This window comes from Sinohyriopsis cumingii, chromosome 1, assembly GCF_028554795.1.
Source record: "Sinohyriopsis cumingii isolate HCF-2022 chromosome 1, ASM2855479v2, whole genome shotgun sequence".
Classification (NCBI taxonomy): Eukaryota; Metazoa; Mollusca; class Bivalvia; order Unionida; family Unionidae; genus Sinohyriopsis; species Sinohyriopsis cumingii.
The window spans coordinates 21,428,991-21,441,666 of NC_142961.1; the positions used below are offsets into that span (position 1 = coordinate 21,428,991).

Genomic DNA, 12,676 nt, shown 5'->3' on the forward strand with positions numbered 1-12,676 from the left:
CGTTTTTTTACGTTTTTTTTATTTTTTTGCGTTTTTTATATTTGGTACTTCCATTTTTTTTATCATTGGCCATACAGGCGGTCCTCTGTCATACTCTAGATAACAAATATCGATCAATAATGAATCTATGATGCTAGCCTACGATACTTTACGTAAACATGCTACAACATAGTGCTGATATCTGGTAGTGTAGGCCAGGCGTGTATACATTGGAAGATGACGCTGTGTTTAACCTTTTGCAGTCCCTTTTTTGGAACGTTTCGCATGCTATAAAGTCCAATTTTTGTACTTTTTTGAGTATTTTCTAGTCATCAGATTAGGATAAATATCGTTCACAAAATAACAATTATAGACTGAAATTGACTGTAAGCTATGCCTAAACAATTTTCATATACTTTATAGGTCTAGTTGACTACGAAAACATCTTTTAGAAACTTTTCAGTCGATATTCCACATAATAGTCGTAGTGTTTCGTTGGAAAATCGATTTTCCCACTGCGACAGCTCGGTGCGTAGGCCGAGCTGCCTGGGCTACAGAAAGATACTGGCTCGTGCTGAAGCCTTACATACACAACTAACGGACCAGTAGCGGTTAAGATTGTCGGATAGTAAATTACGAAATTAAAATAAATACCTCTTGTGTATAGCCGTTAAAATGCCGAAAGAAAAAAGTGAAGAATGGAAACATGTTTTAGTACTAGATGAAAAAGATAACGTCACTTTCAGCAAAGTTAGTTGCATTTACTGTAATAAAGAATTTCACGGTGGTGTTGTACGTATAAGAGGTCACCTACTTGGAGATCCAAAGTGTGGCATCAGGAAATGTTCAAAAGTTCCATGTGAAGTGCAGCAGGCCTTACAGAAGCAGCAGTCAGTGAGACTAGAAGCGGGAGCGAAAAAACGGAAACTCGACGCACTGGATAAAGCCACAAAAGCCGCTAGTAGTGAGGCGAGTGAGAAGCAGATGTCGTTACCCTCTATGTTCGCGAGTGCTACGAAAAAGGATGCAGACAAAGCTGTCGCTCGTTTGTTTTGTACCAGCGGCATACCTTTCGCTATTGCCGACAGTACTTATTTTAAGGCTGCAATAGCTGCCGTGGCAAAATGTGGTCCTCACTATAAAGCACCAAGCAGAATCAAAATTTCAACTGAAATGCTAGCTGAGGAAGTACATCAAGTGGAACAGTCTATGGCCTCTTTTAAGGAAGAGGCCGTCAAGCACGGAGTTACGTTTATGTCTGATGGTTGGACAAATGTGCAGAACAAGCCCATTGTTAACTTTCTTGCAGCTACTGGTGACGGCTGTATTTTTCTCAATGCTTTGAATACTTCCGGCGAAATCAAAGATGGATCGTTTATTGCTGGTGAGATATCAAAGTGCATTGTATCGTATGGCATGGAAAGTGTTGTACAAGTTATTACGGACAGTGCATCAAATTGTGTTGCAGCTCGTACGATGTTACAGCAGCAATATCCTAATATAGTTTTCTCGCCATGCACGACTCACTGTCTGGATCTTTTACTTGAAGACATAGGGAAGCTGCCATGGATAGATAGTGTAATTACTGATTCTAAAGATATCGTTAAATTCATCACGAATCACCAGTATTCCCAGGCATGTTTTCGCAATCATTCTCATCTAGAGCTTCTAAAGCCCGCCGAAACGAGATTTGCTACTCACTTTATTATGCTCCAACGCTTGAGTACAGTTAAGGATGCTCTGCAGGAAACTGTGATAAGTCGTGAGAACAAAAAATGGCTAAATGATACAGTTATAAAGACAAAGGCGAGGCAGTCAAAGCATGATTTTGAATGGAACGTTTTGGAGCTCGGTGGAAACAAGTGTGTGAGCCGATTGTTGAGCTACTGCGACTGGCTGACAGAGAAGTACCTTGTACAGGAAAAGTATATTGGAAAATGTTCCAAATCGATCAGTTTGTGGAAGCTGCTGATTTACCACCAGCACGAAAAAAAAAAAAAACAAATTCGCCAGTTCGTTATGGACAGATGGAAAATGTTGCATACAGATCTACATGCAGCCGGCTTTGTGCTAGATCCTGAGTATTCTCATTTTTTGCAACATCAAAACGAAGAAGTCGTCTCAGGCTTTCACGCGATGATAGAAAGAATATAAAGTGACGACGTTCAGTCGCAGGTGAAAGCCGTGCAAGAGCACGCCGTGTATCGTGCAGGACAAGGATTATTTGCTTGACCGATGGCGGTTGCAGCTGCTAAAGAAATGCCAGCATACAGGTGGTGGATGTCATTCGGAGCTCACGTTCCGGAGCTGCAACAAGTTGCGGTTAGTGTCTTAGCACAGGTGACGTCCGCCTCCGCCTGCGAGAGAAACTGGTCAACATTTGACTTCATTCACACGAAAAAGCGAAACCGTATGCAGTGCAAGAGAGTGCGAGATTTAGTGTTTGTGCATGCAAATCTTCGCCTAAAGGAAAAGCTGGACAATATAAATTATATGGAGGAAACCATAGAGTGGTCAGATCAGTCAGATGGTGATAACGGCATTGAGTGAAAAAAAATCAATGTTATGTGGACTACGGTTTAAAACTTTTGACATTTTTTCATATTTGTATTACTGAAACTTTAAAACTGGTATATATAGTGTAAATAAGTAAAATATTGAATTTTGTGTTGCCTAAAAACTACTGGAACGTTTTGTTTCGTTTTTTATTTATTGAGAAAAAAATGCGTTTTTTACGTTTTTTATTTTAATTTTAACGTTTTTAACATCTATGGTTAGGGGATACTCGTATAGTTTCTACGGCGTGAACGGCTTGCGGTACAGAAACCTAATGAAGAAAATCATGCAGATGTGCGGTTGATAGATATTTGGCAGGTTGTTTTATCTGTGGTCATGCATTGATTGGAGTGAAATTTCAGTATAGAATGGACACGTCGGGCTTTCTAATTTACAACTGAAGTTGTATAGAAGTCTTTGGAAATTTGGGGTAAACTTTTGACTTCTAACTGGAATCGCGCCAGGGTTTGACAACTACTCGGTCAAGTAAAGACACCTGGCTTGTAACAATATGATATATATCCAAATACCCTGAGACATTGCACATAAACACACGATAGATTTAATATTTATCTAAATTCCCTGAGACATTGCACACAAACACTACATATGTATGATATTTATCTAAATACCCAGAGACATTGCACATAAACACAACATAGATATGATTTTGATCCAATTACCCTAAGGCATTGCACATGAACAACACATAGATGTGATATTTATTCAAATACCCTGAGACATTACATATGAACACAACATGGATATGATATTTATCCAAATACCTTGACATTGCACATAAACATAACATAGAAATGATATATATTCAAATAACCTGAGACATTGCACATAAAAACAACATATATTTGATATTTATCCAAATACCCTGAGACATTGCACATAAACACAACATAGATATGATATATATCCAAATACCCTGAGACACAGCAATTGAACACGCGATAGATATGAGATTTATCCACATACCCTGAGACATTGCACATAACCACAACATATATATGATATATATCCAAATACCCTGAGGCATTGCCCATAATCAGAACGTAGTTATGCTATTTATCAGAAGAAAATATATTAAGCTTTGAAGTTAAAAATCGTAAAAAGATACTACAACTGTCAATTTTCTTTTAAGTATATACAATAATTTTGTGAAATACATTACTGTCCTGCGGAATGATTTAAAACGTTCTTGAAATTTCGGGTAAATTCTTTACTTTTCGTGGAAAGTATTGTTTCTGATTTACATACGTGGAGAGACTATCCTTGATTTGAATAGGAAAAGGCTTCAGACTCCGCTATGATTGGCATTGTTTTAGCAGATTTCTCACGGTTCTTGTCATCAAGTACAACTTTGTCGACAGCCTGCCGGCAAGGGATTTCGGCGACACATCCTCGACGCGTACTCTTTAGAAACAGCAGTTACGCTTGTCATTCGTTTCCTCACGCGTGTTAATAAGTTGGGTATGCCCAAAGCAATGCTGGTTTCTCACATTTTGCAGACTAGTTAATGAGGTAGGAGCGTATTAGTGTCAACACTGCTTATTTGAGTCAGAGGGATTTCATCCAGATGTTGTCGCTTTTGTCATTGAAGATACGTGTTTTTTTCAAGTGATAATGACGAAACAACCTAGCAAAGATAGGAACGATGACACATAATGCACTAAACTTTTGTTTAGAACCGAACAAAATAGTTATTCAATATAAAGTTAATGAAAATAATAATAATAATAATAATAATAATAATAATAATAATAATAATCCACAGCAGCTGGATTTGCATTCAGTCCCAGTTTCCTTTGAAAGTATTAAAGCACATCAGCTGATTACCAATATTCACCCGACTCTTATTTTAATCTAATGCACAGTTCTTCTTATCATGTCTACATTTTAAAAACTACCGTGCCTGCCTGTCTTTATTCCCTCTTGAATCAATTTGTCCGAAGGTTGCTGTTATTCGATTTGTCATCAACGGAATGTGTCGATTGTATCACATCACTACTTTAGGAGCACTCAGAAATGAATGGAATTATGAGCGACTTCGATGTTTGTTGACTGAATTAGGAGGTGGCATCTCTTAACTGAATATTTGAACATCTTTATTATTTCAAGGAACGGTTAATGTAAGGTAGCTGATTTTTATTTTAACAAATCATTTCCTTCCTTCCAAACTTCAGTTAGAGTGGAAGAATGGTGAAATCTTTGAAAAAAGACGGCATTAGGATTAAACAACAGACCTCGGAGTTCACATTAAAAGTAGATCACACTAAACGACCAGGCGGATTCCGAAGTCAGATTAAACACGATAATTGTTGAATCCATGCTACTTGAATAATCTAGGTGACGTTCAGAGGAAAGGTTACCAAATATAATATTTGAACAGCGTAAATGCATTGCAGACATAAGTATGGTTGAAAACTGATATTTCGTTAAAAAGAAGAGAGTCGTATACCTTTTTAAATTAAATGTTTACGTACAAAATGCAGCTTTAAATAATCAAGAATGAAAGAGCGAATAATTATCGTATGTCACGTGTTTAGGCTCGAATAAACAGTAACACAAGAAAGAGTGAAAACAACAAGCTTTGAAAAAATACAATAATTTATTTCCTTGGAAACATTCAGCAACAATAAGAAAATAAACTTACGGTTTTATAGAATTAAGTCCAAAAATTACTCCAAGAATAATCCACGAATACATTTAGTCCTAAAAACAAAATGTTCGACTGGTTTCAAGTTCGAATCCCGACGAATAATCAAGATGGAAGACGATGACGTATAGTGAAATCTGCAGTGTTTAATTCTACAGTTCCTTGTAGAAACAAAAATTATCACTCCGGTTTCTGATAGCGGAATGAATTTTTATTAAATAAAACTGTCCTTGTTCAACAATTTTACATGAGCACACGTATTTGCCAGGAAAATAGCAGCATATATCCTTTTGAATCCAAGTAATTCGAAATAATTTCAATGCAAGTAATTTGAAATAACTCCAAACAGCATAACATACAACTTCCATTGTAACAGCCCAGCTTCTACTGAGAATAATTTTCCAAAATAGAGGTTATATCGTCTTCTAAATGTAAGCAGGGGTTCACGTGATCATATTCGGGAAGCTTATAGAAACTAAGTACTTGTTAAAGGTCACGTACACCCAGAGTCCTGCCGAAAACCAATCATTTAATCCGAATAAATAAAATCAAATTTTTTACATCTTAAACACGAAGTCCCATTATGACCTCGACAAAACCAATCATTTTAAAATAAAGATATAACTTGTTTACGTGGTTGCGACAAATTTAAAAGAAGGTCAGGATTTAGATCAACACCTGGTGTTTATAAAACGAACAACCAAGGCCAAACTATTTTCTGAAAAAAAGTATATTCTCTAGTGAATACCTTTACATTACAATATCATGTAATGAAAAATAAAAAAAATAAAACTGACAAACAAATAAACTGAAATAAATATATATTAAATCAGATATAATTAAATCAAATATTCATAACAATTAGCATTTGGAGTCCAACGCCCTGGTAAATTTGGACCTTTGATCTATATGCTTATAACAGTAACCTTTCAGCCTGTATAAACTAGTTCTTGCTATGTTCCTCTATTCAGTAATGCAGTTTACGCGACCTCACGGAGAGAGCAAAGGAAGTTGTGTATGTATGTATGCAGGGGCGGATTAAGGCTCACTGGTGCCCTAAGCACTGACAAATCTTGGTGCCCCCCCCCCCCCTTTCCACGCTGACCCAGTCCATTTTAGTTGTTAACCCTAGGGTGCACCATGATCAAGAAACAGAACATTATGATCAATTTGCACTAGTTTTATCAATTTTTTTACAAATCTTCATTCGTTTTTTTTTTTTCCACCCTTTTATCAACTTTGTGGTGCCCCCTTTGGCCCTGGTGCCCTATGTACGTGCTTAGCCTGCTTAATGGTTAATACGCCCCTGTATGTATGTATGTATGTGTGTATGTATGTACGTATGTATGTATGTATGTATGTATGTATGTATGTATGTATGTATGTATGTGTGTATGTGTGAAATTAATGGATACGTGATTTATGCCATGATTCTAAGAAGTAATTGTTAGGTTTACTTGAATTTGAGTTGAAATCCTGGATATGTTTACAAGTATATGTGTTTTTCTGTAGAACATTCTGTTGTGTCTTAGGTTAAATGAAATTAGTATATATTTATGATTTGAAAACAATTATTCATTCGGCTTTTATGCTCAGTGTGTGGAATCACTTATAGTTGTTTCAGTTATAATTTTAGAGGAATTATTTATATAAATTTTTCATTGGAATAAAAAAGTGCTCATTGACTTTTTGGACTAAAACACTATCTTGGGATTATCGAGGATTTATTTAAAGACATTTTAGATTGTATCATTGTGATACATCAAGACATTTAACACTATCGGAAGTCATTCGGAACATTCTATGCTTTCGGACATTTTGGATTTAATTCACAGTACTGTAAGTTCCTCTTAAATTTTCACTTTATAACTTAGAGAAATAAATTGTTCGCTGAATTTACTAAAATTTTCGATCTTATTTCCTTTCTGCTACATAGGTTAAGACCAAAGATTCCTAGCACAATATGACAGTTGTATTTGTAGACATTCTAGCGAAATAAGTTAACAGGGGTTTACGTGCAATATATTAGGAAATGTTTTAATGAGGCAAACCTCCGTTGTTGATAGAGTCAGGTTTCTTTCCTTGTATATTTTTACCATATTATATTTTATATACAAGTATCTATGTGCTGGATGCTATATAGTGTTGATTTGTATTATTATCCTCGTCAACAACAACATAACAGCAACGCCTTCCAAAAATCAGAATGAAATTACACTGATTCTAGGTCAGCAAAAACGAACATGAGAAACATCCAATCAATAGCTCTTCAACCTCGTACTTTTTACCTCTGTGAAACGTCACACAGAGTTATCAGTTTCTAAAAACAGCCATTCGGACAAGGCGAACCGGCATAATGGAATTCAGTCTTCTCTTCCGTGTTATTGTTCTTATTATTGTTCTTACTGAAAACCATGTACCAGGTGTTAAATTTTTTCATCTGAATATAGATATGCATTCAAATATTTAGTTACAGTAGTGCTTAAGCCGGCAGACTGTATAAATCATATAACCAAATTTGACGAACATTTCAAAAAACATTATAATATACAAAGTACTTGCATTTCATCACCGATAGATATCAACTGAATATTTTGAGATGGAAATTCCAAGGGAACTGCCAGCCCTCCGCCCTTAAATAATTTCTATGAAGTATCCTTATATGTTATTCATGTTTTAACATATAAATATGGAAGGATGTAAGTAGGAACGTGATTATTTCTTATATTTTGTTTAGCGCGTAAAACTACACTCTGATTAGTTGATGTGATATTATGCGTGTAGAATCTAGAAATGGTGCGTGTAGAATCTAGAAATGGTGCATATATATTCCATAAGTATAAACATAATGTTTCAGTATTTTTTTTTTCTTTTTTCTTTTGTTTTGTATTATGCATTGGTGATTTTATTAACCTTTTCTGATTCTGATGTGTCAAACGGTAACAAAGTTAAGGAAAGAGGAGAGAAAATTTATATGTTTATTTCAATGTCTGTTTTACAAACAAATCATAATTTTGAATGAGAATTTAGAACATATAAGAATGCATTATGTTCATTAGAGTTGGGGTGTTGATAAGAGTAGCACTGGTTGATTATATTTATACTATGTGGATAATACATTTCCTTAATTAAAAGATATATACAATTACATTTTGTCGGGATGTATAATTGTATGCATGCATTGATGAAAAAAGCAATACAAAAACTGCTGTCTCTAATGACGACAGCCACCCTTAAAATGATACACATTTTACACACAAAACCATCTGAAAAGGAAACAAAGTAGATATAAATGAATAAAACTGGTTTCAGCACACACACACGGACACACACACACACACACACACACACACACACACACACACAGGCTATCGACTAAAGTTGATTATTGAACTTGTTTACTTCAATGATATATTATTCCCATGCAAACACAGCTTTTGTCATATTTAAGATGAAAAGATACTACAAAATCATACACCCCAAGTCATATTCGAAGGGCTGTCCTCTGTTTAGTAAAATCTAAATAGGTCTTCCGTCAGTCTTTTGAAATACTGTTATAAACAGTGCTTGAAGCTCCCGATTACTACAAATGTATTACAATGAACAGAGTAAGTGGTTTTTAGGGACAGCACTGCCATAAATGATAGCAAAACAATCATGGCTAAATTTAAATTAAATTTACCAAAGAACACCACCAAAGGTATGTTTTAACATACCTTTTACAGAAAATATAGCTTAAAACATAAAATAGGTAGTAAACATAATGTCTCCTTTCTTAAATTTTTCATCAAATCCTAAAGTGTAAACATTCAGATATTTTTCGCACTGGTTTATTTTTAAAAGGCGACATTTCGATTAAGAATAGTACTCTCTACCAATTGAGTTACCTCGGTCCCAGCCTTTGTGTTGAACTAAAATTTCAAGAGAGTCACTACCTACATTTTTTGACGTCATTGCGAATCTTACAATTGTATTCCGATTATTTGCTTAATTTAAATGAATATCTTGTAGGAAAGAAAACAAACATTCTTATTGGTGAGGCTGTTTATATTGATTTTTGCGAGATAACGCAAAATTTAGATAACATCTCATCAATATGTAAACGGTGAGATAGCTTACCATTATAATTATTTTTGACGGATAAATACAGAGCTTATATGTTTTCTTGACTTTATTTTATACCCATCATCCTTAGTTACAATTATCATTGATGACTGATAGAGGACTCATTCGAGCATGGATGGTGAAAAAAGGATTACCTAGCACGAATGAAATGATAATCACAAATATCTCTTTCACTGTACGTGATATTGAATTTATTTCTGTTTTCCTTAGCTTTCTATAATTTTCCAGATGCAGCTGCTGCTGCTGATGATATCAAATATGAAAAAAAGATGCAAATTATTCAGTCTTTTCTCCATGCATGTTGATCTGATTTTTTATACAATGTTTCAATTATCTATTAAACAAAGGGCGCTAATTCGAATCCCGCTAATTCGAATCCAGTCATCCGATCAGCCAGGGTTGTCTTCCATTGGGTGTCTCACAGCCATATAGTATTCAGGCAAAACTTCGTAACCATATAGCCTTCAGGTAATGATGTGCCGTAAACGCTATAAAAATAACTAACCACAAACCATCAATTACACGCTAATCATATCAATCGTACTTCTTACAACTTTGTATGTGTAGATTTTATATCATCGATGTTGACGAGTTCATGCGGAATTAACTTCAATACAAGGTATGTTGAACGGTTTTTATATTCATGTTTGAAACTTATCACAGACAATGGTATAGTCTCTGTATCATAAGAAAAATATACGTAGGAAACAATGTATCCCGCTGCATTAAGTTTCAACAAACCAAAGCCAGCAAAGAACTCACTGAATTTATTGAGATCTCCGATGGGGTTTCCTAATTATTTGAAAAAAGAACATGATTGTTAGACCAGACGCTTTTGCCGTCTCAAAAATCATTTGTCGTTCCTCGGCAACATTTGTTAATAACATTGTTTACATAAAGTTTGCAACGTGGATAATGTAGTGTGTTCTTCATCTTTGTAGTGCCTGCGAACATATTCAATTTTATTTTATAAATTTTATTTACTTTAGCGATCTTGTCTAATACACTTACAATGACCACATAATATGCAGACATTTGATAACATGACAATTTGAGACAGAAAGAGAATATTTATAACAGAATCTTTTGATATTGAATAATTAGGAAATTAATGTTATGGATTGTATGATGGTGGCGTTTATGAGTGTTAAAAAGTTTATGATGATAAAGTAGTTATTATGAAATATTACAAATCTGCGCTTGAACGGTTCATGTTAGGGATCTAAGGATGTTTTTGATAGATCTTTCGGCCCAGGTCAATTGGCATTAAAACACAAGAATGAGTTACATCTAATTATTTTCAATTATCAATAACATAATACAGTCAAAATGTATTGACTGCCAGTTTCTCCAAACATCAAATATTTCGTCTCTAATTGAATTTATTTTTGTTTTCATTTGCTTTTGTTGGGTTTAACGACATTTGTAACATTCTAGGCTACATCATGCTATGCAAATGGAAGCTAAGTGTCTTACACAAAAACGCGCTGAATCATTCATCGAGTGTTGGTTTGGGCGGGTATCATACTAGCTAACCTTGGATTACGAGTCCAACGCTCTACCAACTGCGTTAACGTGGCTGTCATTGCACGTTTAAAAATCTGTCTTATTGCCTTATTTAGAACACTTACTTTTTTCGCTGGAGAGTGAGCATATATTTGAATAAAAACCTATGCTGAAACTATATGATAGCATTCCACAATGGAAAAATAACAAAAATAAATAAAAAGCATACTAGCGGTTTACAGAATTAGAAAGAAACAATCACATAGATATGCTAATTGGATTAGAAATTATTATTATTGTGGAATAAAGGATTTGTTTGTCCAATTTTTAGTATAATCTCAAGTATGCAAAAGACACCTTTGCAATACGTTTGCAGGAAGTGCGTATATTATTATTATTCGCAAATATAGTGTACGAAAAAAATGATTATACAATATTAAATTCAGCGTCATAAAAGGATAACTAGAAAAAGGCCATTGTCGTAAAACGTTAACACTACCATCACCAGCTAAAATATCATGTTTATGTGTATTGCAATTTCTAAATTATTATTGAGCCAGTAAAGAACTATAAAGAAAACTAGAATAATGGACAATAGTCTGAAAGTAAGTAACAGAAAATATCGAAATCTAACAAGTTTTGTAAAATTCAACAAATAATTTATTTCCCTGTGATACTAAATGAAATTTAAAACGAACGTACAATATTGTGAATTACATTCCAAATGGTCCTAAAAGTTCTATTACAAGTTCAAATGTATGAAGTTCCAATAGAATTTCAGTGATATTCCAAATAAATTGCGATATTAAATGTTTTGATTTGCCTGTATTCTCGAACGTGCTAATATATCATTGACCTATAGTTAGGCGATGTGCTAACAGCCTTTTGATGTATCACTTTAATATAGTTCAAAATATTCTTGTCTGGATTCGCTCTGAATCCAATTTAGTGTTCCAGTCCAAGAATATTATCGAACACTGTAATTCCAGTGAAAAATAATAAATAATTTGAATAAATAAATCCGACCTTATGACAAAAAATGAATACATCATTAAGACTGATTTCGCTTCAGATGTTAAAGCAAGAAGAGTATTTTTTAAAAATAATAAACAACATTATATAAAAAAAACTAAAACACAATAACAAAGCCAGAATGTAGGTCAGTTTTCTATCTAAAACATTCAAAGCTGTGAACAAGTTTAGGAATTTCCAAGTGAAAAACTACTATCCTACATTCAGATAGAAGTATATACGTTTATTGACATTGACAATGATCTGAATATTTAATCCACTATGACAGAGAAATATAAAGATACGTATTTATTATTGTAGAATAAATGTTGCTGTTCCGGTACACCATGAACCTGATTTTGGACAAGGTCAAGTACAAAACAGAGTTGTACCTAACATATACTCATTAAGAAAAGCCAACAGATAATACAATGAAGAATACATAACAATAGGTTTTGCGGACTCATTTGCGTATGGATGGTAAAATAAGGATTACATAGCTCGAATGATAACATAATCGCAAACATCTCATTCACTGTATTTAATACTGAATTTCTTATTTTAGCCTTACGCAATTTTCCAGATGTTGCTGCTGATGATGATGACGAAAATGTCCAGTAAAGCAAGTTATTTACTCCCTTTTCCGTTAATGATTATCTTGATTTTGTACTATGATCTTTTAATTATCGAGGAAGTATCAGGCACACTGTTAAGGGGCCCCCGGGTGGCATTTTGGTCCAAAGCGATCGCCCTTATCGATCACTGCCATCTCGTCTCTATCCGCGTAGGTTCAAGTCTCGAGCTCGGCCAGTTTGGGTATGTGAGAAAGTT

General features: G+C 34.4%; 1 protein-coding gene across 1 annotated transcript; it reads left to right on the forward strand.

The window, feature by feature from the left end:
* Positions 1 to 654: 654 nt before the first annotated feature.
* LOC149806531 (uncharacterized) lies at positions 655 to 12,466 on the forward strand. Its single transcript, XM_089979901.1, has 2 exons — positions 655 to 1,933; positions 12,411 to 12,466. Exons 1-2 carry the CDS (start codon positions 655 to 657, stop codon positions 12,464 to 12,466), a joined length of 1,335 nt encoding a protein of 444 aa, XP_089836027.1.
* Positions 12,467 to 12,676: the final 210 nt, after the last annotated feature.

Bases quoted from the DNA above. Each gene is read 5' to 3' on its own strand.
- LOC149806531 (XM_089979901.1), top strand. From the start codon at position 655: ATGCCGAAAGAAAAAAGTGAAGAATGGAAACATGTTTTAGTACTAGAT. The intron at 1,934-12,410 runs GTTTGTGGAAGC...TTCTTATTTTAG, and splicing joins AAAATGTTCCAAATCGATCA to CCTTACGCAATTTTCCAGAT.